The 25,378-nt window shown below is 37.0% G+C and overlaps 1 protein-coding gene across 2 annotated transcripts in view; it reads left to right on the forward strand.

Moving 5' to 3' along the window:
* The window catches only part of LOC128858506 (uncharacterized), a 200,779-nt gene that overhangs the window by 94,413 nt on the left and 80,988 nt on the right, over positions 1-25,378 (forward strand). For both annotated transcript variants that reach the window (XM_054094858.1, XM_054094859.1), the window contains exon 3: positions 5,079-7,792. In XM_054094858.1, coding sequence (XP_053950833.1) covers positions 5,674-7,792 — 2,119 coding nt within the window. In that variant the 5' untranslated portion in view covers positions 5,079-5,673. The remainder of the gene's footprint in view (positions 1-5,078; positions 7,793-25,378) is intronic.

Consider the following 25,378-nt stretch of genomic DNA (forward strand, 5'->3'; position numbering starts at 1 on the left):
ATCGCTGTGAAGTTTGTCAAAAGATATAATACGAATAAGTATCAATTTCATAAAATTGAGTATTTGCTGATTAAATTTCAAAAATTTTGTACTTCAGGGGTAAGTAAGAGGATTATAAAGTTTTTACTATCGATACAAATCCGCTCAGTAAAATATCACTAAAACAGCTATAGCTTAATATTATTTTTGATATTTTACTGAGAAAAACTTATATTGGTCCATCGAGTTCCATGTGGCGTTTTCCGATTCTTCTCTTCGCACAAAGAAAAGAAATGCAAAGAGTCTTTTAGCAGTATCAAATAGCGAACAATATTATTTAAAGAGCTGTGTTTGTCTTCACCGTCAAGAGGTACTGTGTTGAAAAAATCTCGACTTTCGAAAGAGCGCAACAAAAGTTTATCGCCAGACCAAGCACTTGCGCTGATAATAGATGCAAATTATTCAACTCATGACTATAATATGCATAGACAGCATACAAAAGAAATAAATCCCAAATTATATCCGTCGTATAACTGCATAAAAAAGTCCAAAGCTTTATGTTACCCAGAAAAAATCACAGTAACCGAAACGTATGCTGGAATTGAGTTGCAAGCGCTTATTGATCATAGTATAAAAAGGTTGTGTAACGCACAAAAAGAAGTACTGCTGTCGATTCCCAGTATTCAAGAAGTTTTCGTGACTTTCAAATGGGGTTGCGATGGCTCGGAGCAAAAACGGTATAAGCAAAAGTGCAGCGAAGAAAATCAATCTGATAGCAGCATGTTTTTTGTTTCACTCGTACTTCTCCAAATGTATACTCTAGTTAATGAACGTAGGAGGAACCCTGTTCCATCATCAACCAGATATTGCCGTCCCATTAAATTTTTGTTTGAAAAAGAAACGCGAGATGCTATTGTGAGAGAAGTAAAGATTGTGGAAGACCAAATTTCTAATCTTCTTCTACAATAATTAAGATGGAAAATTTAAACTTTAAAGTTACTAGTACACTAATTTTGTGTATGATTGACGGTAAAGTATGTAATGCACTTTCAGCATATACCTCATCTCAAGCGTGTTATATATGTGGTGCTTCAGCGAAGGATATGAATAATTTTAGCGCTTTGTTGGTATTTCACCACTTCACTCATGGATATGGTGCATGGAGTGTATGTTGCACATTGCATATCGGTTGGAACTAAGGACATGGTGTGTAAGAGGCGCCGAAAATAAGGAAAAACTGAAACAGAGGAAGGAAAGCATTCAAAGCAGATTTAGAAACGAAACTGGGCTTTTAATTGATATGCCAAAAGAGAAATCTGGCAATACAAATGACGGAAACACAACACGACGTGTTTTTAGTAATGCAAAAGTTACTGCAGACATTACAATTACAGGCATTAACTTATGTCTCTTAAAAAGGCTTTTCACCATATTGTCTTGCTTAGGGTGTGAATTTCAGATAAATGCTGAGGTCTTTGAGGTATACGTGAGAGACACACGCGATCTTTATTTGAGGGAATATGAGTGGTACAATATGCCAGTCAGTCTGCATAAAATACTGTTCCATTCAAGACATATAATATCGTCATGCATGGTTCCTATTGGTCAGCTTTCCGAAGAAGCGCAAGAATCGAGAAATAAAGATGTCAGAAATTATCGCGAATGGTATACAATGAAAAGTTCACGAACTCAAACCAATGAGGATTTATTGCACAGGCTTCTAATATCATCCGATCCCTACATTTGCAGCTTACGTAAGCCATCGAAAACCAAGCGCCGGACTTTGCCTCAAGATGTAATTGCTTTGCTGGCCCAGGAAGAAGTATTATGAATAATTACTTTCGAATAAGTGTTTATGTTTTGTTATGTTTAATCCTTAGAAACTCTTTATTGGCTTACTATTAATAAAATAAAGATTAGTGACATATTTATCATTGAAACAATTTGTGATTCTCTCCTTCATTGAGCAGTATAATGTAGTATAAAAAGGTGCCCAGGGGCTGAATGAAATCTTTTAAATATTAGTCATAAGTATCTAAGCTAAAGTTAAGAAATCTAAACAATTTGTATTTAAATTGGCACTGCAAAATGCTTTTAAAGTAGAAAATATGATTATGTGAAATTTTATCTTATATGTGGGCAAGGAGAAAAAGTGGGCGTATTACGCCCATTTTTATTCTCAAACCAGATTTAGGTATCTGCAACCACACTGCAAAATTTGAAATGAATTGCTCCATTGGTTTGGCTGTTATTAATTTTGGCATCCTAAAAGTGAAAAAAGTCACACTGTGCGACGAAAGGTTACCAGAAGTCTGCGCAGTTGTGCGATTGTTTTTCAATTAGTTTTGAGTCATATTTTACTTAAAATTCGTAGCAAATATATTTCAAAATTTAATGTTGTGACAAAGTCTTCAGAAACTCACTTTGAGTTGAGTCTTGAGATGCCTTTTATAAAAAAAAATATGTATTATTGCGGTTTAAATGGTATACCCTGTATATTAAATATTGTTTTTTTAAGAGGAAAAAAATGTATCATATCCTCCTCGGTCCCGAGAAAAAAAAGCATTCACTTTCTTTAAAAAAGTGTTTTTTATAACTACAGCTTCAAAATTAAGAGAAAAAATTTGTTTCAAGTATATGAAGGACGAAAGGATTATGATATATTGCAGGTGCAGCCCGCTGAACATTTGTAACTAAGTTGAGTAAAAAACGTTATAATACCAAAAACGTAAAGCATTCATTTTATTTAATTCATATTACTTTTAAATTCATAAAAAAGTGTAAACTTTCAATACCAAGTTAATTAAAATGGTATTATAAAATGATTCTAGTATTAATAGAACAATAATGAGCACTTAAGAGTGAAACTCCATGCAGCAATGCCGATCGGTATTGATGCACAGAAATATGTCACAAGAAATGCATTTAAAACGAGTCTTTTGATTGCATCCTTCTTTACGGCAACGCATAAACTCGTTTTTGTCAGAGACGGCACAAATTGGTAAATGTCTATTCTGCGTTGTGCGTACATCTTTCGGCGGCAACGGTTTTACTTTTCTTTAAACTTTTTTTGTCGGAGGTTCATACTCTATATCTGATGAGGACTCTCCCTCCTTAGCTATGGTAGCATCAGCAATTAAACATTCTGCGATATAGAACTTGAAGCCAAGAAGATCCATGATATTTTTTTTGTTTTCACCACATGCATATTTATCTCTTTTATACAAAATCCACGAGTTGCATGCAGCGACATCGACAAAGTGTCAAAATACCTTTAAAGGCGACTTTTTGGTGCGAATAGCAATCCTGTAATAGGAGATGTACCTATCCGCTAAATCTACTCCTCCCATGCATTGGTTATAACGTAAAATCGCATTTGAACAATCGATGTTGATGTATTTTCTGCCTACTTTATCCCATCGTCGAGCGGATTGAAGAGGATGTGATCCCCTCGATGTTGAAGCTATTAATACAGAGCGACTATCCATTCACTTAACAACGCACATTTTATTATCTTCTCTTATGAATTCTTCGAAGCTACCTCTTCCCTTTTTTAACAACGCTTTGTCGTTCGATAACTTTGCCCGAAGTTCCTTAGGCACTCAGTTAAGTTGAATAGTACCTGTTGCAAATATACCTTTATCCAACAAATACTCGAGAATAGCTATAGAGGTAAAATAGCGGTCAATGTATGTATATCTCACAACTTTTATTGAGGTGAAAGTTTTTTTACCACCGTACCACCAATTCCTAAATATTTATCAGGCTTTCCGTCGGGCCATGTATTTGCCCTTTGGTAATATATATAAAAAAGTCCAGTATCAAACCATCAGTCGATGCTAAAACAAAATTTCCAATCCCACTGGATTTGGTTTACCTTTTACGAATTGTTTAAGACTCGTTTTTCCTGAAAATGGAATCATTTGCTCGTCGATGCTACATTTATTGGGCTTAGGTATCGATCTACACTTTCCCAACAAAACGTCTAGTACTGGTCGAATTCTCCAAAGTTTATCTTTTTTATCCTCTTCGGTAACTGACATATTGTCAACAAAATGCATGGCATTTCTCAACTTGAAAAATCGATCTCTAGGGATTTGGGTGATAGCTGGAACTTTTATTTGAGGTCGTAATACATACCTCCTTGGAACTTTCATGCACCCCGCTATAATATGAGCTCCTACAAGCTTTTTGTACTCAGAAGGAGTTGCGTTTAAACGGTTGTTGTTTTGATGAGCGTGAATATTACTTTTTTCTGAAACCAAACTCCAGAAATCGTCGTTGAAATATTCACAAAAATAATTATAAGGTGTCCATATCTATCTATATTCAACATCCCATTCAAGTTCGTCAGGACAATCAGAAGAATTGGTAAAGTTTTTTGAAAACCATTTAAATTTTCTCTTTTGTGTTTGCTGCAGAACTTCGGGTATGGAAGGTTCTTCTTCAACAAATAATTATAAGGTTGTTTCCTCCTCCAAATCTAGCCCAATTTGCTCCTCCATATCGTCTTCATCATCTGACATTCCCTCAACAATTAACTTTCTAAGAGTATATCGAAAATTTGCTGCTCTGAAAGTTTACTTGCCATATTTATACTACTACCTTACAAATGTACAGCTGGCTGGTCATGAGAAAAATTGCCAAAAGTAACGGTATTAGAAGAAAGTAATTGAAAGAATTTATACATTACCTTGTTAACTGTAGTTTAAACAATAATATTAAATATTATTTCGATTTTTTCTGCTTCACAATTTTGAAAATTTGAAATATTTTGGCTTACTACTTTAATAAAACTGTTTTTCGTTCAGGTGATGAGACTCAATGTGCTTTATTTTACAGTATGACCAGCTTTGAGAAAAGTGTTTACATTTTAGTACAAACAATATGTGCAGCTGGCTATACAAATGGTCACTAGCTCAATAACTGTTTTAAAAACGTTTCTACGAGCATTTAAAATTTGTCCAGTAGGCTGCACGTGAGGAACGAGGAGGATATAAAAGTTTGGACATAAAACACGCAAACAATTAAAATCAAAGACTTTAGCTATAAAATCATTATAATAAAACTTTATTTGAAATTTACTTTCTCTCTTGCAGGGAAATTAACGGAGATGAGCTCGAAGTAAATTACATTGAAGAAGTAATAGTTCGCTCTGGCTGCTGAAAAGATATGTTCAAAACAAATAAAGTTTTATAAAATCGCCTATGAAAATGACTACTCGCTGAAAAAATATCAACAAAAGTAAGCTGAAATTACATAATTGTGTACATAAAAAGTCAGCATATCTACGGCCACGGAAATAAATGCAGCAACAACAGAAGCAGCAGAAACACATCAAGTGAAAGCATCCATTGTTTAAATGAATAACCTGCAGTTACTAGCATAATTACTACAAAGCAAGTAAAATCCGAAAAAAGCAATTAAAGCAAAAAGGAAATTACTTAAACAACAAACAACACTTGGCGATAACTCTAGCATCGGACGATTTGCAAATCAATCACAACAACGACAGACGCTCTCACTCGACAGACCACGATGCCATCGCACTTTTATCCTGTGTTGCCACCTATTCTGCCGCACACATTCATATAACAAGTTGAGCGCAAAATGTGGCTGACTGCGAATGTGGTTACAAAGTGTTGTTGTTGTGCGTGAGTGTAAAATCGAAACGAATGTATAAGCACAGGAAAAATGCCTTTGCACGGCAATAAACGCCAAAAACAACAACAACACTGCAGCAACAATAACTACACCAACGAAAACCTAGCCAACGGCGAGATACAGAAAGGGCAGCAACGACTAAAGTACAACGATCGACGAGAAAACAATTACACACAAGAGAAGCCAGAAAAGCAACAACATCAAGCAAAAGAGCAACGGCAGCAGCAGCAGCAGCGACAAATTGAGCGAGAGAGCGACGGGCCCGCGCGCTTAGCGGTGCTGCAGGAGTGTAGAAAGCAAATATCTATTGGCCTAGCAGAAACAGTTGAAACTGCGAGGAAGCAGCCAAGAGCGATTGTAGCAAATCTAACTGCGCTCGCAACAACAAATATCACCTATAGAGCACCACATACGGGCAAGTATCCACCTTCGTGTGCACCACAGCTGAATTTCGTACCGTTGCAGCTCCACGTTCTGCTTCTTTTCCTCCTTTGCTGCACAATGCCTCCACAAGTGCAAGCCGACTGGTTAATGGACTGTGGGGATTGTCTGTGTAAGTGGCAATCGGGGAAGAAGACCGCCGACTGTAAGAATCTCACCCTCAATGCGGTGCCGGAAAATCTGAGCAACGAAGTGCAAGTGCTCGATCTCTCCTTCAATCGTGTGGCCATACTGGAACAGAATGCCTTTTTAAACGCTGATTTGCATAATTTACATAAACTTTTCATGCGCAATGCGACGCTGCAGCAAATCGATCCACGCACATTCACTCAACTGGAGATTCTTATCGAATTGGATTTATCGAACAATTTACTGCGAACACTGCAGGCTAACGTATTTTCGCGCCTCGTGAAAGTGCGTTCCATAGTGCTAAACGGCAATTTGCTGGAGTCGCTCGCCGATGGCGTCTTCCAGAACCTAAAGTTCTTGCACAAGGTCGAATTGAAGCACAATCGATTAGTGCGCATTGGCCAGCAGGCGTTCGGGAACGTACCGCTGTTGTCGCAAATATATTTGGATAGCAATCGGCTAAGCTTTCTGCGTAAGGAGTCCTTTGAGTCGCTTAAACGGCTGACGGCGCTTTCACTCGATTCAAATCCCTGGAATTGCACATGCGAGCTACAGATATTTCGCGACTTTGTGCTGAAACGAAATCTTTACACACCGCCCACTGCTTGCTATTATCCGGTGCATTTGCGTGGTATGCTGTGGGTTGAGGATCAACCTGAGGCGTTTGCTTGCAAGCCGCGTATAATTTATCCCGCTCGTGGTGCTTCTATCAATACTTCAAAAGAGAATGTCACGCTGGTGTGTCGCGTGCACGCATCGCCGAATACACTGATAGCCTGGGACTTCAATAGACAACAATATCGCGCTTCGACCAGCAGCGGTATCAATGCCGTCACCACTAGCAGCGCCAATGGTGTCAGTTGTTGTGGCAGTGGTCAAGCGCAACGTGTGCATATCCAACTGCTGCGTGATGATCAATCGAAGGAAAAAGAATTTGGCCGTGATATATTTATTTCACGTCTGACAATTGTTGGCGCGGAGAAGAGCGATGAAGGAATTTACACTTGCTCTGCAGAGAATGCTGGTGGCAAGGACACAGTGCAAATGAGTTTGTTGCTACAAAGGTCTGCTCCTCGCGATCTGCTGCTGCAGGGAAATTTAATAATTGTGATTTCGCTGATGGCACTGGGCTTACTCAGTGTCTCAGTGTTTCTGGCGCTCATCACCTGCTGCATTTACAAAAGATTCAAGGCAATGAGTCCCACACATCACCGGCATCATCATCATCATCTCGACGTAGCAGACCAATTGACGCCCGGCATGGATGGTCATCACACGACAACGACTACATTGGCTGGAGGTACGGATGTGGTGCTCGGTATTGAGGACACAGTGAGCGGATATAAGCATCATTTGCAGAAGAAAAATGCGAATGGTGATTTGTTGGAAGGTAAAAGTAGTCCGGGCAGTGGAGCTTGTGGGAAATACACCGAGGTGATAAAACATGCTGCAACTGTGATGGATAATGGTGGGTTGCTAAGGAGCGGCGGTGGTGGTGGCGGTGGTGCCGTGGATGGCACTGGTGTGAACAGAGGAGGGCCGCATACGGACAAGATGTACTTGGAGCGAAGCAATGAAGGTAAGTGACTAGAGTATAGATGAAAGTGCGCTCGACGTGTAGGGAATGAGAATGTGTGCTAAATTTTCTACACTTTATCTCTAAATTTTAAAATTTTCTTTGAATGCGATTACAGAACATTGGACCTATTTATATTGTTATATTTACAAGAAATATAATTGTTAATACCACTAACTACTTAAGGCTATCGGCCCACATCCATGTATTTCTCTCCACTTCAGTTAAGAATGCATTTGCATTATAAAGAACTTTATTTAGTAGAATATCTTTTATAAATCAAATATTTTTTTGAAAGAGAGGTAAATTAGAATGATGGTGTAGGAGGGTGGATGACGAACCGGTCACCGCTCTCAATAATACCGCCCTCGAAGTCCAATACAGGCTCTATCTTGCCAACAAGTGCCGATTCTGAATAAATACATATGTAGTTGTGGAGTAAAGTCCTAACTCAAAGTATAAAAAGTATAAAAACACACACTTTTTGAGTAACTAATAATGCCACGTAGCTTAGCACAGAATTAGTGACCCTGACAACATACAAAGCGGCGGCTATTGGAGTGTTTTTGAAACAGTTCCTAGGTATTATTTATGGCAATTTGTGCATTGGCGAGTATAAAAGAAAATATTCGATGTAGGACCTTCTGTCTTTTTGTGGTCATGGTCTCAGAACAAAACCAAGCCCTTAAGTAATGCATTCGTCTTTATTAGCAAACCACTTTTGCTTTGGATTTCTCAAACGGCAGACGGTTTTTTGTAAGCTTGTTTTCATGACAAAAATACAATATGAGTTTTGTCATTTCCTACTCACGGACGACTGCTATTAGAAAAAAAATTTTATATCATTTGATTTTATTGTCTACTCGAGTTTCGAACCCGAGGTAACCGAATGGCAGTCGTGGCCAAACGCATTCGGCTACGATGGCCGACATCTCTGTTATACAAGTAGATGAAGAAAACTCACTCAAAATTGGTTACAAATGATTACCCCAAGAAAATAAGAACAACGGTAGTAAACTTTTGAAAAAGTGTCCCGCGCGCATCTCGACACCGATTTAATAAAACTTGGCACAACTGTGCTCCTCACCTTATTTAGACCCGAAATAAATATTGTTGAGATCAGATAAAAATCCCACTTTTTATTTTTTATGGTTAATTTTCCCTCCATTCGTTTGATATTACGTCTGATTTTCTAAAAGTTTTTTGCTTACAAAAATTAATATAACACCCTGTCCACATTAAATTTAAAAAAAATTACTGATTCTATAGCATTTTTATTCTCTGGTACTTCCTTTTGAGAAAGGCTATGAAATCTGAATTGACTAATACTGTACCGCTGTACTAGTATATATATATATATATACATTAGGGTGTCCCAGGCTTTGTTTTGCTCCTTTTGAACAGTTTTTGCTCCTTTTGAACAGTGATCAAACCATGGAAGTCTTGCATTAACTTAACCGCTCTTTCTGCCGTATCATTAACTGATTTCAGTCCTAGCAGCTTCTTTTTAGCCTGTAGAAACGAATCATCATTTGACCACGAAGAGGGGCACTTGTTCAGAAAACTGTCGGCAATTTGTAGTCGATTAAACAGGAACTTGCTTTTGACAGAGACGAAGTCATCAATGTTTCTCTCTGAAATTAAAATAGATACATCAGTTATCAATTATACCTATTAGCAAACTTAGTCATAGAACAAAATCCAAGCTTAATTAACGTACCAAAAAGTGGGCCCCACTTCTTTCGATGCAATGTAACGTTTATTGTGGGCTGTTGGGTTTTCTATAGTTAAGTTAGCAATCATTTTTACTTTAGTTTCTAGATCGACATCATCATCAAATAAAACCAGAATAGAATACCAAAAATGCTGGCAAAACTTCTTCAAAGCTGCTTTTGAAATGCTTTTGCCTATTGTTTCGTAATTTTTCATGGCCTTCAAAAAACACAAATCCTGATACGGCGCCTTTACTGCTAAAATAAATTGGAGCCAGGGTTTTACGTAGGATGTCACGATGAACAGACATACGTCCAACAGAGCTGCCTTATCCTTGTTTGAAATCTGAATTGAGAGCTAAGTAACGATATTTTTAACGAATAAATGGCTCTCGCCATCCATCGAGCCTGGTGCATAGCACCTGGTGCCGAATCTTAAATTTCTTCTCTGAATCTCCGCCAAGAAATATAACTGAAAGCTCAATTAATTCGCGATAGTCATCTCTAACGATTTCTTTGGTTAATTCAGTTTTGTAGAATTATAGCAGTTTGTCAATTTTCGAAACATTAAAACATTTCCGTACAGCTTTGTTTTTTCTCGGGATCGATATTTTTCCAGTTTTCTCGGAATTTTTTGAATAATGGGATGTCTGGGCTTGTAGTTACTTGACTGATTTTCGCTTCAAACATGCCTTTAAGTACTAATTCGTAAACGTGATGACGGCAAGCAAAAATAAGCACTGCTCTACCCAGTTTTTGTTCGAGAAGCACACGTGCTCCATTTATGCGGCCTGTGTTAGAAGCCGTAGTATTACAACAGAGAATCGGCACTTTGTCTTCAAGGTTCCAGTTCGTAATAGCATCCCAAACTGCGTCTGCCTGTTCCCTTCCTGCCGAGCTATCCAATTTAGGAACAGCAATAATTTGTTCTTTATTATCGTATGTAATAACTACCGGTAGGTGTTCCTCTTTACTTTTATGGAAATCTAGAGCTGGCAACAGTTTTCCGTCCCAGTGGACAGTTATCGTGTCCGGGACCTTGTTTTGAAAAAAAAATTTTATAGCTTCATTTCCGTACGAACTCTATGGATGGAGGACCTGCTTATAGGGAATTCATCCGTATTGTGCCCCAGAGCCTCAATAGTAGCTTCAATTATAAAGACAGAATCCCTCACACTTAACTGACACCTGTCTAATGCGGCAACTAACTTGGGAGTTATGATATTTTTCCGCATAGAAGTTTTATCGAGCTGAGAGGAGGCTTCTCTTGCGCTGGGCCTATTTCTTCTAATTCTATTATTTCACAATCAGAAGAGGACTTTTCTAGTGGTGGTTCGCAAGATGATGTTGATGGGGCTAAGGATGAAAAATTTTTAGCACGTCGCTTTTCCTCCTCGATGATTCTAAGACGCGTCCTTTCCTCTTTGTTTGTTAGTTTTTTGTACACTCCGGCTAAGTGACCGGGCCGACCTGGTTCTCTTTGGCGCTGCAAGAAGATCTTATCTTTATTTATTTTAATCGATTGAAGAGCATCGGCATGTGCAATGTCAAACAAATTCTTTAAGATTGAAACAAACTCCTTTCGACGCTGTTCAAACACTTCTTGAGTTTTTTTCGCATTTTTTTGCAATTCACTCCAAATTTGGTATAAGTTAACTAGTTTCTTAACACAGTTAGATATTGATCTGGTCAGTATACGTGCCTTTTCCCAATAAATAATACAATCAGCTCTGTAGTAACGAATCTTCTGGCATTTCAGATGGTTTTGGCTATTATTTCGACAATAATTTCAACAATATTGTTTTTAAGGGTCTGAAGAATTTTTAAATTTTCGGCATAATTCAATGTTAGACAGTAGCTCACAATGAAACCTTAACGATGTCAAATTGCAGCTCGATGGATACCAATCACCGCTATCACCGAAACGGCTACACCGTTATTGAAAGTAATGTACAAAAGTCTTACCGTTAGCCACGGAAATGTGCAACATACAAGTAAGCTAAATTCTTATGGCAAAATAAAGTCTGCGGAAGGGGCACCACTACTCAAAATGTCAATCTAATTAGATATTACTCTCGTAGTAACTAAATTGTCGTCCACTGAACGTTGCACACACTTTTGAAAAATTGTTTTTTCAAGAACTTTTTTTGTTCAGAGAAAATAATGGCTGCTTTCAACCTACATAACCTTTAGCTGCTTTATTTATTTAACCTCTTTTGTGCCCTTCCCCTCCTTCGTCTTCCTGATGGCTAACACTTGAGCGGGAATATTATTCCATTTATTGTTCTATATATATATACATACGAGGTGTGTTCAAAAAGTATCGCGAATTTTGTGTTTTTTTTCAAAAATTATTTATTTATTCATTAATATCTTTTTGTCCCCTTCAAAGTAATCCCCACGAGATATTATGCACTCGTGCCAACGTTTTTTCCAATCTTTGAAGCACTTCAAAAAATCATTTTTTTTATTTTGTTCAGCTCCTCCTTCGAAGCCGTCTTTGCCTCGTCAATCGTAGCGTAGCATCGTCCTTTTATGGGCCTCTTCTGTTTCGGGAACAAGAAAAAGTCACAGGGGGCCAGATCTGGGGAGTACGGTGGCAGTGGCATCATTAGAGTGTTGTTTTTGGCCAAAAAGTCGCGCACAAGCAAAGATGTGTGAACAGGGGCGTTATCGTGATGCAAGAGCCAACTTTTGTCTTTCCACAAATCCGGGCGCTTCTGGCGGATTTCTTCGCGCAAATTGCACATAACTTGCAGGCAATATTCCTTATTGACCGTTTTACCTTGTGGCAAGAACTCATGATGCACAACGCCCCTGCAATCGAAGAAAGCGTTACGCAAAACTTTTACATTCGACCGAACTTGGCGCGCTTTTTTCGGTCTTGGTTCGTGCGGCAGATCCCATTGAGATGATTGAGCTTCGTTCCCACGTCATAACCATAAACCCATGATTCGTCACCAGTAATGACCCTCTGGAGCAAATTTGGGTCATCGCGGACAGAGTCCCACATCTCATTAGCAATGTTCATGCGATGCTGTTTTTGGTCGAAATTGAGCAGTTTTGGTACGAATTTTGCGGCGACCCGTCTTATGCCCAAATCATTGAAAAAAATCGAATGGCACGAGCCAATCAATATGTCTAGGTCCTCAACAACTTCTCTAACGGTGATTCGACGATTAGCCAATACCGTTTTCTTCACTTCATCAATTTTTTCGTCTGTTGTTGAAGTGCTCGTGCGTCCGGAACGCTTTTCGTCGTTCACATCTTCCCGGCCTTCTGAGAACATTTTGTACCTCCGATAAACGTTGCTTTGGTCCAAAGTAGCTTCTCCGTATGACACAGTCAACATTCGGAATGCATCCGCGCACTTAATTTCGTTTTTCACACAAAATTTGGTACAGGTTCTTTGATCCCTCTTTTTGAATAAGTAAAAATCGAAGACGAGCCGAAACACGTGCAAGTAAAGCAGCTGTCGACAATTAACTGAACATTCAAAATGGCCGAACTCGTCGGCAAGAGTGAGAGACATGAGAGCCAACATATCGCCACAAAGAAATCGAAATTCGAATAAACGTAATCTGCGAAAATTCAAAACCCGCGATACTTTTTGAACACACCTCGTATATATATATTTACATATATACACATATACATATATGTATTTATTAGCCTTCATTGTGTACCGTTATACTACTTTTTTTATTATTGTAGCTGCTGTTGTGGTATTTTGCCACCCAGAGTTTATTACTATTGCATGCGTAATGGATCTTTCACGTTTGCGGCTGAGTCTCGTACTTTGATGTGATAATTGTCGTCATCATTGTTGTCGTTGGTGGCTTTCTCGTAAATCCTTCGTTTATAGCGTGACCATTCACGCCAATTTATTCGTACTGCGCTCTTACCCCTCCAGCACCTAACAATTCACTTCTCACACCACACAAATATACACACATATAAGCGTTCTCCAGCCTTTTTGAAAGTCCGGCAACGTCATTGTCTCAATGATAAATATGGTAATTAATTCTCGTTGCGAATTGTGGAAGTGCTGTAATGAAAATGAAAATGTTTTCACTGTTGCCACGCCCTACTTGTAAAAAAACAGCAAGGTTGGATGTATTTTTGGCACTTTTTACTGTTTCCCTTTTTGCCTGCTGCTCTGAAATGCTGTTGCGGTGTACTGGGTGTGGCAACGTGAAATTGCAAACAATAACATATCGCTCTCACATTCGTGAATGCAGAAGCACAGAATACTGATATTACTTATAACAAAAAATCATATTATTTATTTAATGTCTCAAATAATGGAGCGCAGATGTGAATTTTTTCATCACCCTCTTCTTCTGTGTTTTCATATTTTCTTGCGTGCCTTGGTAATTATTCCAAGGTGCCGGCGACGAGATGAATTGCAGGAGATGGATTGCATTTAGTTCATTATTTTTGTCTGCCTTGCCTAAGAGACCACTTACGTACATACCTACGTACAATAAATTGCTATTAACGCAATCGTTTTCGTCTCTTCATAATGAAAACAATTTGCATTTATTTTCGATGCGTCAGCAAACTTTCAAGCACTCGCCCTCAAACTCAAGTAATTAGTGGGTAATGAGGTTAATCAACACGTTATTAAATTGAAGAGTGTAATTGCTCTCGTGGAATGGAATAAATATTTTATATTGTATATACATATGCAAAGTTTAAAAACTTTGTGAAAGCTACCTTGGAAAGGGCAAAGGGAAGGTTTTGCTTGATTTATATGTACTTGGCTTAATATTACAACTGTCTAGAAAATACTCGTTCAAAAACTAAGCTTTGATAGAAATAAGCTCATTCCAGCTCTTGCAATGCTTCATAAATTTTGAAGCACAACTCCAATCTTAAGTTATTTAATTCTTAGCGCTTCGGAGGCTCCGCTACGGATCCATCTGTCATTTATTCCGCAACTCTGTAGGCTCCGCTGCGGAGCCAGATGTTTTTAGCATGATTTCGCTTAAGATGTCATGGTGAATTACCAAATTTTAAATTTATCTTCCATTTACAAGAAGAAAGTGCATATGTACTTATATAAAACAAATTGAAAACATTCACAAGCACTTGCAATTCTTTTCACTTCAAATAAAATCACTTCTAACTCGTTCCGGTGCGAAATTGTGCCGGAGTTGCTGGTAGGCAGTGGTAACAAAATGTCCGGGGCGCTAAGGGCACTTTGAACTGTCCATGCCATGTAACATATTTTGAATAGAAATACTACTTAGTTCCATGCAAAGAAAATTATATAAAATCCAGACAATAACAATACATTGAAGAAGCTCCTCATAAAAAACTATCTGCTATTCGGAGTCGGCTTAAAACTGTAAGTCCCTTCATTTGTGGAAAAAAACATTAAGGCGCACATCAAAAATAGGGGGGAGCAGCTCGGCAAATTGGTCACCAAAGGGTGTGAGCGCTAATTCACTATAACTGCTGTTCGTGTCTTCAGCAAATTACAGTGCCAATGGGATGGGGCTGATTCTGTTAGCAATTTAATAAGGGTAGATATATTTGTAACTCTATCAACAAACATTAGTGGCGGCTTAGGAAGTTTAGGGATAATTGGTTCACTTTCTTCGTTTTCCAGGACAGAAAATCTATTAGGTGTGCGTTTTGCAATATTGATCAATTTTGGCTTGCTTTTGAGAATTTTTCGGCTTGCTCGGGCTTCCTCTTGGCCTCTTTTTCGATTAGAAAAATTCTAATTATAAAGGACTCCTGATGATGTATGGAATCGACGTGCTGACTAAAGGATTTTAATTGAATGTGGCAGATGCAGAGCCATGGCAATTGGAAGAAGTGCTTTAGAAATTGGTAGTTCACTGAAAGCAAGTAATATATTGGCATACATAAGAATGGGCGACATAGTGAAGCAATACGTCACTAGAGCTACATGGAAGGCCGAAATCGACGCTAGGCAAAGGAAACCAATGCCATATGAGGAGGGATCCTTATAGAAGCTCAACTGCCAGCAACAGGCGAATCGTGAAAACTCCAGCTAAAGTACAAGTGCCCATGCATAGCCAAGAAAGCCTTGCGATTCGACCGATATATCATCGAAGGTATGCAACGCTCGCAAAGAAAATACAGTACAATTGAAACAGCACCCAAGATGAAAACATGGTGTGCCTTATTCCCTGAAATTGATGATGATGGTGACCACGCCGATGATGGTCAAGAAGCTGGTTCATTCGGGTCGTGTTTCTGTCAGGGGAGGCCGAGCTGTAATCACTATTTTTATATATTTGGCATCTCTGTTGCTTCATTTTACATTATTTGTTTACTATTCATTGTACAAGCTATTTTTCACACAGTTCATTTTTTTGTCTGGATATGAACTCATTTTATGTAAATGTAATGACAGTCGTTAGAGTGATCTCAATAAAGTTGGATATCCTGATCTGTCAGTGGTGATAACAACAAGTTCCGATGTCGTTATATCTAAGTAAAATACTTGTGGAGCTGCCTGATACATATTCTCGTCAAGACAGATTCTCATTGCGAAATCCTATGTCTGAAATATGCCTAAGTAAGTGCTCATGGGTGTGCTTTTCCCGAATTTTATTACTACTTCAAAAAAAAAAAAAAAAACAACAAAGAAACGCAATTGTTGGTCAAAAATTAAACAGTAATGCTGGGAAGCAAGCTCAAATAATGACTTTACTCAAAGGAGCCCAATCCCACGCTGTCCGAAATACTTAGCGTTGAAGCTTATTATCGTATATCACCTTCCTATTATTGGATTCGTTTATTCGTTTGAGTTAAGTTAGATTTTTAAAATATAAAAATGAACTCCTTGACTCCCCCATAATTTTTCTCGATAATATATCGAGCGTGGAAAATAATTTTATAGTAAATTAAAAAAAAAAAATTATTGAGATGATTTACGAGTCCTTAAAATTCAGTGGCAGTAAATCTTTGCCGTAAAAGGTCAAAAAGAGTTTTCAAAGCCACTGTGCTGAAAAGATGCACTGCCGAATATATAAGTATAAGTATAAGTATAAGTATAAGTATAAGTATAAGTATAAGTATAAGTATAAGTATAAGTATAAGTATAAGTATAAGTATAAGTATAAGTATAAGTATAAGTATAAGTATAAGTATAAGTATAAGTATAAGTATAAGTATAAGTATAAGTATAAGTATAAGTATAAGTATAAGTATAAGTATAAGTATAAGTATAAGTATAAGTATAAGTATAAGTATAAGTATAAGTATAAGTATAAGTATAAGTATAACTATTCTAGAAACTGTTCCCATAGCAGCTTGAGAGGACGGAAGAGTAGGCATAAGGAAATAAAAAAAAAAATTAGGATAAAATTTGATTAATTAAGTGTTGAAAGCAGCTTAGTTCTAGATTTATTTTACCTATTGTACATTAAATCACTCTATGGCTCTATTCCAACTCACAATCAAATATTTGGCTTTAGTCAAGAAAGAGGAAGTGTATTTAAGAGTCACGATTTCGCAAGAGCGGCTGAATGTGACAGCACATTTTTATACTCATACGAGTATCTACTGGGACTTCAACTCCCACGGTAGAAATTAAATTATTTCTTTTCTCTTCCATGAGACCGAATGTTTTTATATGTTCCATTGTGCTTTGTAGAGCGTTTTGGTGTTTGGCTCGTAAAATAAACAGAGTTCTTATGACTTCACTATTTTACAGCTAAAAAATCCAAGAACCAGACCATCCAATACTTAAATAAAGCGGTCACAAAATTTTTTTCAATAAGCGAGAACTTTATAAACATCGTGAAAACGTTTAATTTTAATGAACAAGAATGCCTGAACGAACGAATTTATATATCAGCTGTTTGATCGAGTATTGCATTGCATTCAGAATTTTTATGATCCACCATTTTTCTTTAATCCAAAGCTGTTATTTGGCGATATCTCGAAATCTTCATAACAGGAAAGAATTATACATATTTTCGGACTCGGTGATTGATTTTACTTAGGAATGGGATAGTTGTGATCTTGGTTGAAAAACGATCACTAATTATATGTAGACCTGTGTTCTCAGTTCAATTCGTTGCAGTTTTCATTGACCTTTATCTCGTCATTGGTGACCTTCGATAATCATGTATAGGGATGTTTTTTGACCAAAAAATTCTGAACTTTCTATCTATCTACCAGATGCTGCCACTACAAGCTTTCAGTACAGTTTTTTTTTAATTTATTCGATGTTTTTACGCGTGTCAGCGGTGAATAAACGACCGGAGCCTGTCAAACTGTCAACCTCTGTACGATTCGATCTAAGCTACTCGTATTTATACCACCCGTTTGCTTGTAAAGTATTTAGCAGGGAATTAAAAATTTGCCTAAACGTTGGGAAGACATTGTAAATAATGAAGGAAAATATATTATTGATTGATAAATACTTTAAACATCTTTTTTATTAATTTTAAAACCACTTTTAAAAAACGCACGAACTTATGGGCTGGCCTGATATTATCGACAATGTCATTTGGATTTCAATTTCACTCTGTTCTCCTGCAGTTGGTAAAACCGTATTTCTGTAGAAGACGTTGCGTGGTCACAAGTGATGATATATCCTCTCAAACATTCATTGCTTGCTCTGGAGTGTCTCGGGAAAAAGTTTTCTTTCTTTTGCTTATCAACGACTTCAGTAATTGCTTCTCATTCGCAAATTTTTTGCTATATGCTTAAACGGCCTAGAACTTTTTGCGGTTTTAATAATTCAACTGATGTATGCAGGCTTCAAGCAGATTTAGACAAGTTTGTTATGTGTTGTCGCAAATCACGACTCTCTTTAAATATCAAGAAATGCTATTGTATCATATCACTTTTTCCAAAGTCCCTAATATTTTTCATACTTCCCATATTATATTTAATATTGTACTTCAGAATGTTAAAGAATCCAAATAATAGGTTGTTGGCATGCGTATTTCATTTAATAGTCACATTAATTTCATCTTGTCACAATTATATTGTCTTAGATTTTTTGTGATTTAATAGCTCAAATTTGACGTATGCACCCTTATACCTTGAAATATTTATTTACTTTATTTCTGCACTCTGGGTTGAAATATTCGGCTTTTATGTGGAAGCCGTACCACAAGTTCGTAATGACAGGATCGAACGTGAGCAAAAAGTATTTCTGAAATATGTACTAAGGTCATTAAAGAGTTCTAATTGTATCCCATCTGGCACATCACGTTTGCTTTTGAAGTCTTTAAGAAGCAGACGATTGCTAGTTGCTCTCTTGATTTTAAATATGTCATTGATTGCTCATTTCTGATTCAAAGTATGAATTTTCTTGCATCTCCAAGAATTCTTCGCAACACTCTTCAAATTATGCTTGATTTCTCAGTTTGAAAGAAAGAATTATCTGTACTATTGAACTCAATTCTTCAGTTTATTTAAATGTAAGTTTGTAATTTAATTATGAGCATAATTTATTTATTCCATAGATTTATTAGTCAGTTTGAACTCATGTTTTCATTATATCTTGAATTGAGCCTCCGTAAGATATCGTTACCATTTTCAATGGTTTTCATATAAAACTTTGTTAGTATTGGGTAGTCGAAAAAGTCTTTTCGTATTTTGCCAGTAGATGTCGTTGGAGTCATCTATCTCCAGTGCTACCAACCACATTGTGTAATATCATAAGGTGTTAGAAAGGTGACATTTTAAACTTCATTTAACCAAGAAAAACTAAATTCGGAGAAGTTGAAAAATAGTTGTATCTGTTCAAAAATGATTGAGTGAAAATAATGAGACGATGCTGTATCAGTTCGTGTAGCACAACAATGGTTCGCTCCCTTCCGTTCTGGAAATTTCGATGTGAAAGATGCACCTCGCTCCGGTCGACCTATCATTGAAAAAGTCGATTAAATTATGGAAAAGATTGACCATGACCGTCACATAAGCTGCCATGCCAACGCCAAGGCACTAAACATTCATCATCAAACGGTTTTGAACCATTTAAAAAAGGCTGGTTACAAAAAGAAGCTCGATGTTTGGGTACCACATGAATTGTCTGTGAAAAATTTAATGGACCGAATTAACATCTGTGATTCTTTGCTGAAACGAAATTAAATCGAACCATTTCTGAAGCGAACGGTAACAGGAGACGAAAACTGAATCAAATACGACAATAATGTTTGAAAAAGTTCATGGTGCAAGGGTGGTGAAGCTCAACAAATGGTCGCAAAGCCAGGATTGACGCCTCGAAAGGTTATGCTGTGTGTTTGGTGAGATTGGAAAGGAATCGTCCACTATGAGCTGCTTCAGCCTGCTCGAACGATTGATTCTACACTCTACTGTCAACAACTGATGAGATTGAAGCAAGCAATCGAAAAAAAAACGGCCAGAACTGATCAGCAGAAAGGGCGTCGTCTTCCATCAGGACAACGCTAGGCCACACACATCTTTGATGACTCGGCAAAATCTGGGAGAACTTGGCTGGGACTACCATTTGTTTCGGTCAATGCAGAACTCGCTTAATGGAGTAAAGTTGGCTTCAAGAGAAGCCTGTGAAAATTACTTGTCGCAGTTTTAGCCGAGAAACCACAAAAGTTTTACACTGAAATATTTGGTTTAATAAAGTTCATTATAAATATAAAAAAAATAAGTTGAAGTTTGATTAGAAATACGAAAAGACTTTTTCGACTACCCAATATTTAAAAAATGCAGACAAACTCTTATCTCAACTTACCCTCAAAATTGAAACGCAAACAGTTGTTAGATGTGGTGATCCTGAAAAAAAAAAAAATACAATACTTCAGAGGGTTCGTTTAGAATACAAATTCCGACTATTTTTTAAACAAAAAGAGTATTGAAAGAGTGAATTTCTTTAAATAAAATTAACTGAGTGCATTGAATTGTCAAGTGTAAATAACGGCACTGTGTAATTTTACGATGCGAAAATTCTATTGGTATGCCCAGCACGCGCCTACATTTCATTTTCCGGCAAGCAGCTGGTTATTACATGTTAACAAAACACAACACACGAATTGGATTTATTGCTAAGTTATTAATATTTAGGATAACATTCCATAGAAGGAACTGAGGCCTGCTCGCGATATTTTTATAACCTCACAGAGTATTTTTCTGGATACATTGGTGGGCGGGTGTGTTTTCTGGCCGCTGCAAACACGAAAAAACGAGGAAATCACGAATAATTCCTACAACCACCAGGGTGCTAACAAACAAACGTAATCTAAGATTGTTAAAATGCTTCAAATAATTCAGCTTAATCGTGTCCATTAAAACGAGGGGCATTCTATTTCATTTTCGTTTTCGTTTTTGTTTCCATTTTTATTGTGCGTAGGTGCGGGTGGCTATTTTTGGTTTACTTACAATCAACCTGGCGATAACTTTTACGGCCTGCAATAAGAAATTTGCCAATTTACGCGCATTTGTATGCTGGTATGTGTGTTGGTCTACAATGGTCACTGTGTGTGAGTAGAATCGTTAAAGAAATACTTAGAAATAAAAATACCATACAAGCTGTGCTTGTAGCTGTGAATAATTTGAATATTATTTGAAGAATCCCATGAAATTGCATACACGGTGCTAATTTTTTGTGCCACATTTCGTGCAATTGCACCTTCACACACACACGCTTATTTTATATTTTATTCAATATTTTAAAATCATTCCGAGCATGTCCATTTGCTATTTCGCCACATTTCGCCTCATTACTCATCATAAATTCCATTTCGTATATTTAATGCTTTGAATACAAATTTTTTACCCATATTGCAATATTTAAATCTAATTTTCCGAGGAGGAGAATAAAAATCACACAAACACATAGCAAACAGCTTATGCAATTTTTGCTGACTTCTTTGAAATAATGTTTTTGCTTCTGCTTTTTCGATGTTCCTTTTTTGTTTCTGGCTCACAAAGAAATGTATTTGCAAACCCCAAAAACAAGAACAACAAGTACAATGACAAGCGGAGCTTTGCTCTAGCCCGCAATTGTTTGTGCGCTGCTATTTGCCAAGACCATTGCAGTACTCACCAGTAGCTAGTCAGTAGCATCGGCATGGATATATACATAAGTATGAATGTACGAGTATATGGGCTGCGAGTTCCAGAAACCACACTCAGAGCACGGGAACAACTCCGTCAGTGCTAGAGGCGTTGCCTTGTGCTGAGCAGTGTTGCGGTTCGCCTGGCCCGTGTTGCCATATTTCTGCATAATTTATAATATGCATTCTCGCACAGAGATCGCTGGATTGCTTAAATGTGTGTGTTATTGTAGCACGTTAGCTGGTGGATTGCTATTGCCTCCGCTGCAGAACATTTTTCAGCCCTTCCCAGTGGAAACAAATATAGGTAACTAGTACCCACATACATGCAAACATCTGTAGTTACAATGGGCTAATTTGGGGTATTAAATCTGCAAAGTGTTAAGGCTTTTCATTTAACTTACGAGCGTACATAATGCCTAAAATGTTTTATTTTTAATATTTGGACTGGCATTTTGCCTATCCTTTTAAGCCCATGACTAAAGAAGTTGTGAAAATTTTATAATTTTTGGTCAATAACAATTTTTTATGAGCCTAACACGTACTTAGGCACTTAATTTGGCGTTTGACAAAGAATCGCACCGAATACTCTTGTCGAAGCTTGCATCATTGGGTATACACTCCCCGTTTTTGTCGTGGATCAAATCATATTTGCCCAACAGGCACTGCGTTGTAGCCGTTGATAATACGACATCCCGTGCATTTATTGCATCCTCTGGTGTCCCACAGGCAAGTATTCTAGGCCCCCTTCTCTTTATACTCTTTATTATTCTTGCTTTTCTTTTGCTGAACACTGGTTGTATGCTGATGATCTTAAAATATTTGCGGTGATTAACAGTGTTAGGGACTCTGAAAAGTTGCAAACCGACTTGCAAAATGTCCGAAACTGGTGCTATTTAAACCATTTGTCACTAAATATTAGCAAATGCTTTCACGTAAAATATGCTAAATCAAACAATACTTTGCATACTTTGCATACTTCGTATAGTATTGCTGGCTTACCTTTGCAATGCGTTGAGGAAATTAAAGACTTAGACGTTATTTTCGACGCTAAGCTGAATTTCTCCAGCCATGTTAACCAAGTCCTAAGACGATCATACGCGATGCTAGCATTCGTACGCCGCAATTATTCTGCATTTACCAACCCACACACTCCCAAAACATTGTATTGTGCTTTTGTTGTTAGATCAAGATTAGAGTATGCCGCTATTATTTGGAGATCGTACCAAGTAGGTCTGTCTAATCGGATTGAGACAGAGTTCGTAAATACTTATCATTGATGAGTAAAATATCCCTCATTCAGCTGATAAAAACTCAACTCAATGCATTTTGTTTTGAGTTTTTCATTTCTGCTTAAAACCAAACAAGAGAGCATCAGTTATTTTTTGAAAGAGCGAAAAAATCATGTATTAACATTCCTCTTTCGACATTCTTTTAACATGCGCTCTTTGAAAGCATCAACCGAATTGAGTGTTCGCTAGCTTATTCTCTCCTCTCAGATTATTTAAAAATGGTGGCTAGTTTTCGTTTGCAAGTGTTTCGCGTGTGTAAAAAGTGTAAAAATTGGGCAGATTTTCTAGCTGTTTATCAAATTGAATGAAAGTTTATTCAAAAGTACAGATTTTGACGAACTGAACGACGATCAGTCTTAAATAATATTATTTAATCGACTTTCATTAAATTCAATTAACCTCAACTTTAATGAATTTTCTTTTACTATCTTTCTTTGAAATTCTTTGAAATTTTTATTTTCATATAAGTTTTATTTATTATTTATATTTAAAAAAAAAATAAATGAAATAAACTTCACTATTCTCGCAAAGTATTACTTTCATTAAATAAAGCAGAAATTGGTTAGGGTATGCTCGAAATGCATATTTATAATTGAGCAATGCAAAAAAGGACAATATTGAATATCAAATTACTTATCATTGATAAATTCATATAAACTTGAGCTCAAATAAAGAGCGCATCATTTACAAAACTTGGGGGATGAGAAAAAAGCGAATGCTCACAGAACGACCAGCACTCTTTGTATACAAACAAATGAGTAATAAAAGTGTTTGAGGAGTTTACGCTAAATAGATCCTCTCAATGATTTACTCAGATAATATTTTGTATGAGTTTTATTTCTTTTGGTGATAGCTTGAACGAGTAGGAGCGAATTTAGAGCGCTCTACGCACTCTGGATTGAGAGTTCAGAAAGTCTTTCTTCGTTTTGCGCTCCGATCTTTAAACTTTTCTGAACCTGTACCATCGTACCGCTCTCGATGTTTATTGATTGACTTAAAACCACTTGATAGCAGACGATCATGTCATTTATTATTGGTATCATTTCTGGATCTATTGATTGTCCTTCCCTTTTACAATAAGTAAAATTCAATTTAATATACCCAATATGAGGCTCCGACAGTACGAAACCTTTAAAATTGGCTTCTCGAGAACCAACTATGGGGTGAATGTTCCGATTCCTAGGGCATGTGAAGATTTAAATATGTTTTTCAATTCTTCTGGTGCTGATTTTACATGGCCGTATGGCATCTTAGTCAATCATCTTAAATCGTTAATTTCTTAGTAACTACTAAACTATTGTACATTAGCTTAATATAGTCTGTAAGAATGTATCCTTCTTCTTAATTGGCGCTATAACCGCTCACGCGATTTTGGCCATTCAAAGACAATGGCCCCTATTATGAGCAACATTCGATCTTCGACTGTAGTCGAAAGTGCTGATCGAACGAATTTTCATTTGGTATTATGGTGCTCATTCGTTGAAGAATAGGACTATTGTGAATTTCGATCGCTCGACGCATTTACAATAGATAATTTTTTCTCAGCTGATACAGCAAATCAAAATAAAAGAAAAACCGATTGTGTTGAAATTCTTTGCTAACATTATTTTTAAAAGGTAGAAAAAGTATTTTTTGTGAAAATGAGTACAACGGAGTTGTGGTTCGACGATTCATCGGACGATGAAAGATTAGTGGAACTAGCTAGAAGTAGAAAACGGTTGAGGGACGCATCCAACCACCTAGAAATGGCTTCCACTGAGTAAATTTAGAATTTTCAAAATGTGTTGACGTACTTAATATTACAGAAATTTCCTTACAGATTTTTAAAGAACTTTAGATTATCTAAAGAGCTGTTTGTGAACCTACTGTCCAGTACAGAAAACCAGTTGCAGCAGTGCACCCGAGCCAAATTGATTCCAAATATTTTAAAGCTAGCCACAGTTCTGCGAGTTTGTGCTCAGGGATCGTACCAATTGAGTATTGGTAATGAAGGTATGCTAGGACTTGCTCAACCCAATGTGTACGATGATGCTGAAGATATTGAAGTGGAGTCAAATAACGGAGAATTAGAAAACATAAGAAATGAAATTTTGAGAATATTATAGAAAAATCTAAAAAGTATCAAATATAAACCTTTACACCACACTTTCTGTTTTATTTTTGTTATAAATTTTCTTTATTCAATTATTCGTCATTCGAAAAAAATATGAAAATGTATTTCTATAAACATCACAAAAAAAAAACCATTATTAAGCTTAATCCATTTTGCTGCCGTTCTCACTGGTGGTCCCAAGCAATTCAGCTCCGTTGTAAATTCCTCCCATTTTTTTGCTGCTTGAAGTTTGGTGCAAATCCCTTTTGCGAATTGTGGATTCGCCTTTCTAATTGTTGTTTGGTACTCACGACTTTCGCCCTGCATAATATTAACAAAATTAGTATATATTTATTATTTGGTTACTATAAAACCATAAATAATCGCAAACAACTTACACTTTAACAAGTTTTCCCACTATACGCTACACGATCGAAATCAAAATTGCATTCGACTCT

The sequence above is a fragment of the Anastrepha ludens genome, chromosome 3 (assembly GCF_028408465.1).
Source record: "Anastrepha ludens isolate Willacy chromosome 3, idAnaLude1.1, whole genome shotgun sequence".
NCBI lineage: Eukaryota > Metazoa > Arthropoda > Insecta > Diptera > Tephritidae > Anastrepha > Anastrepha ludens.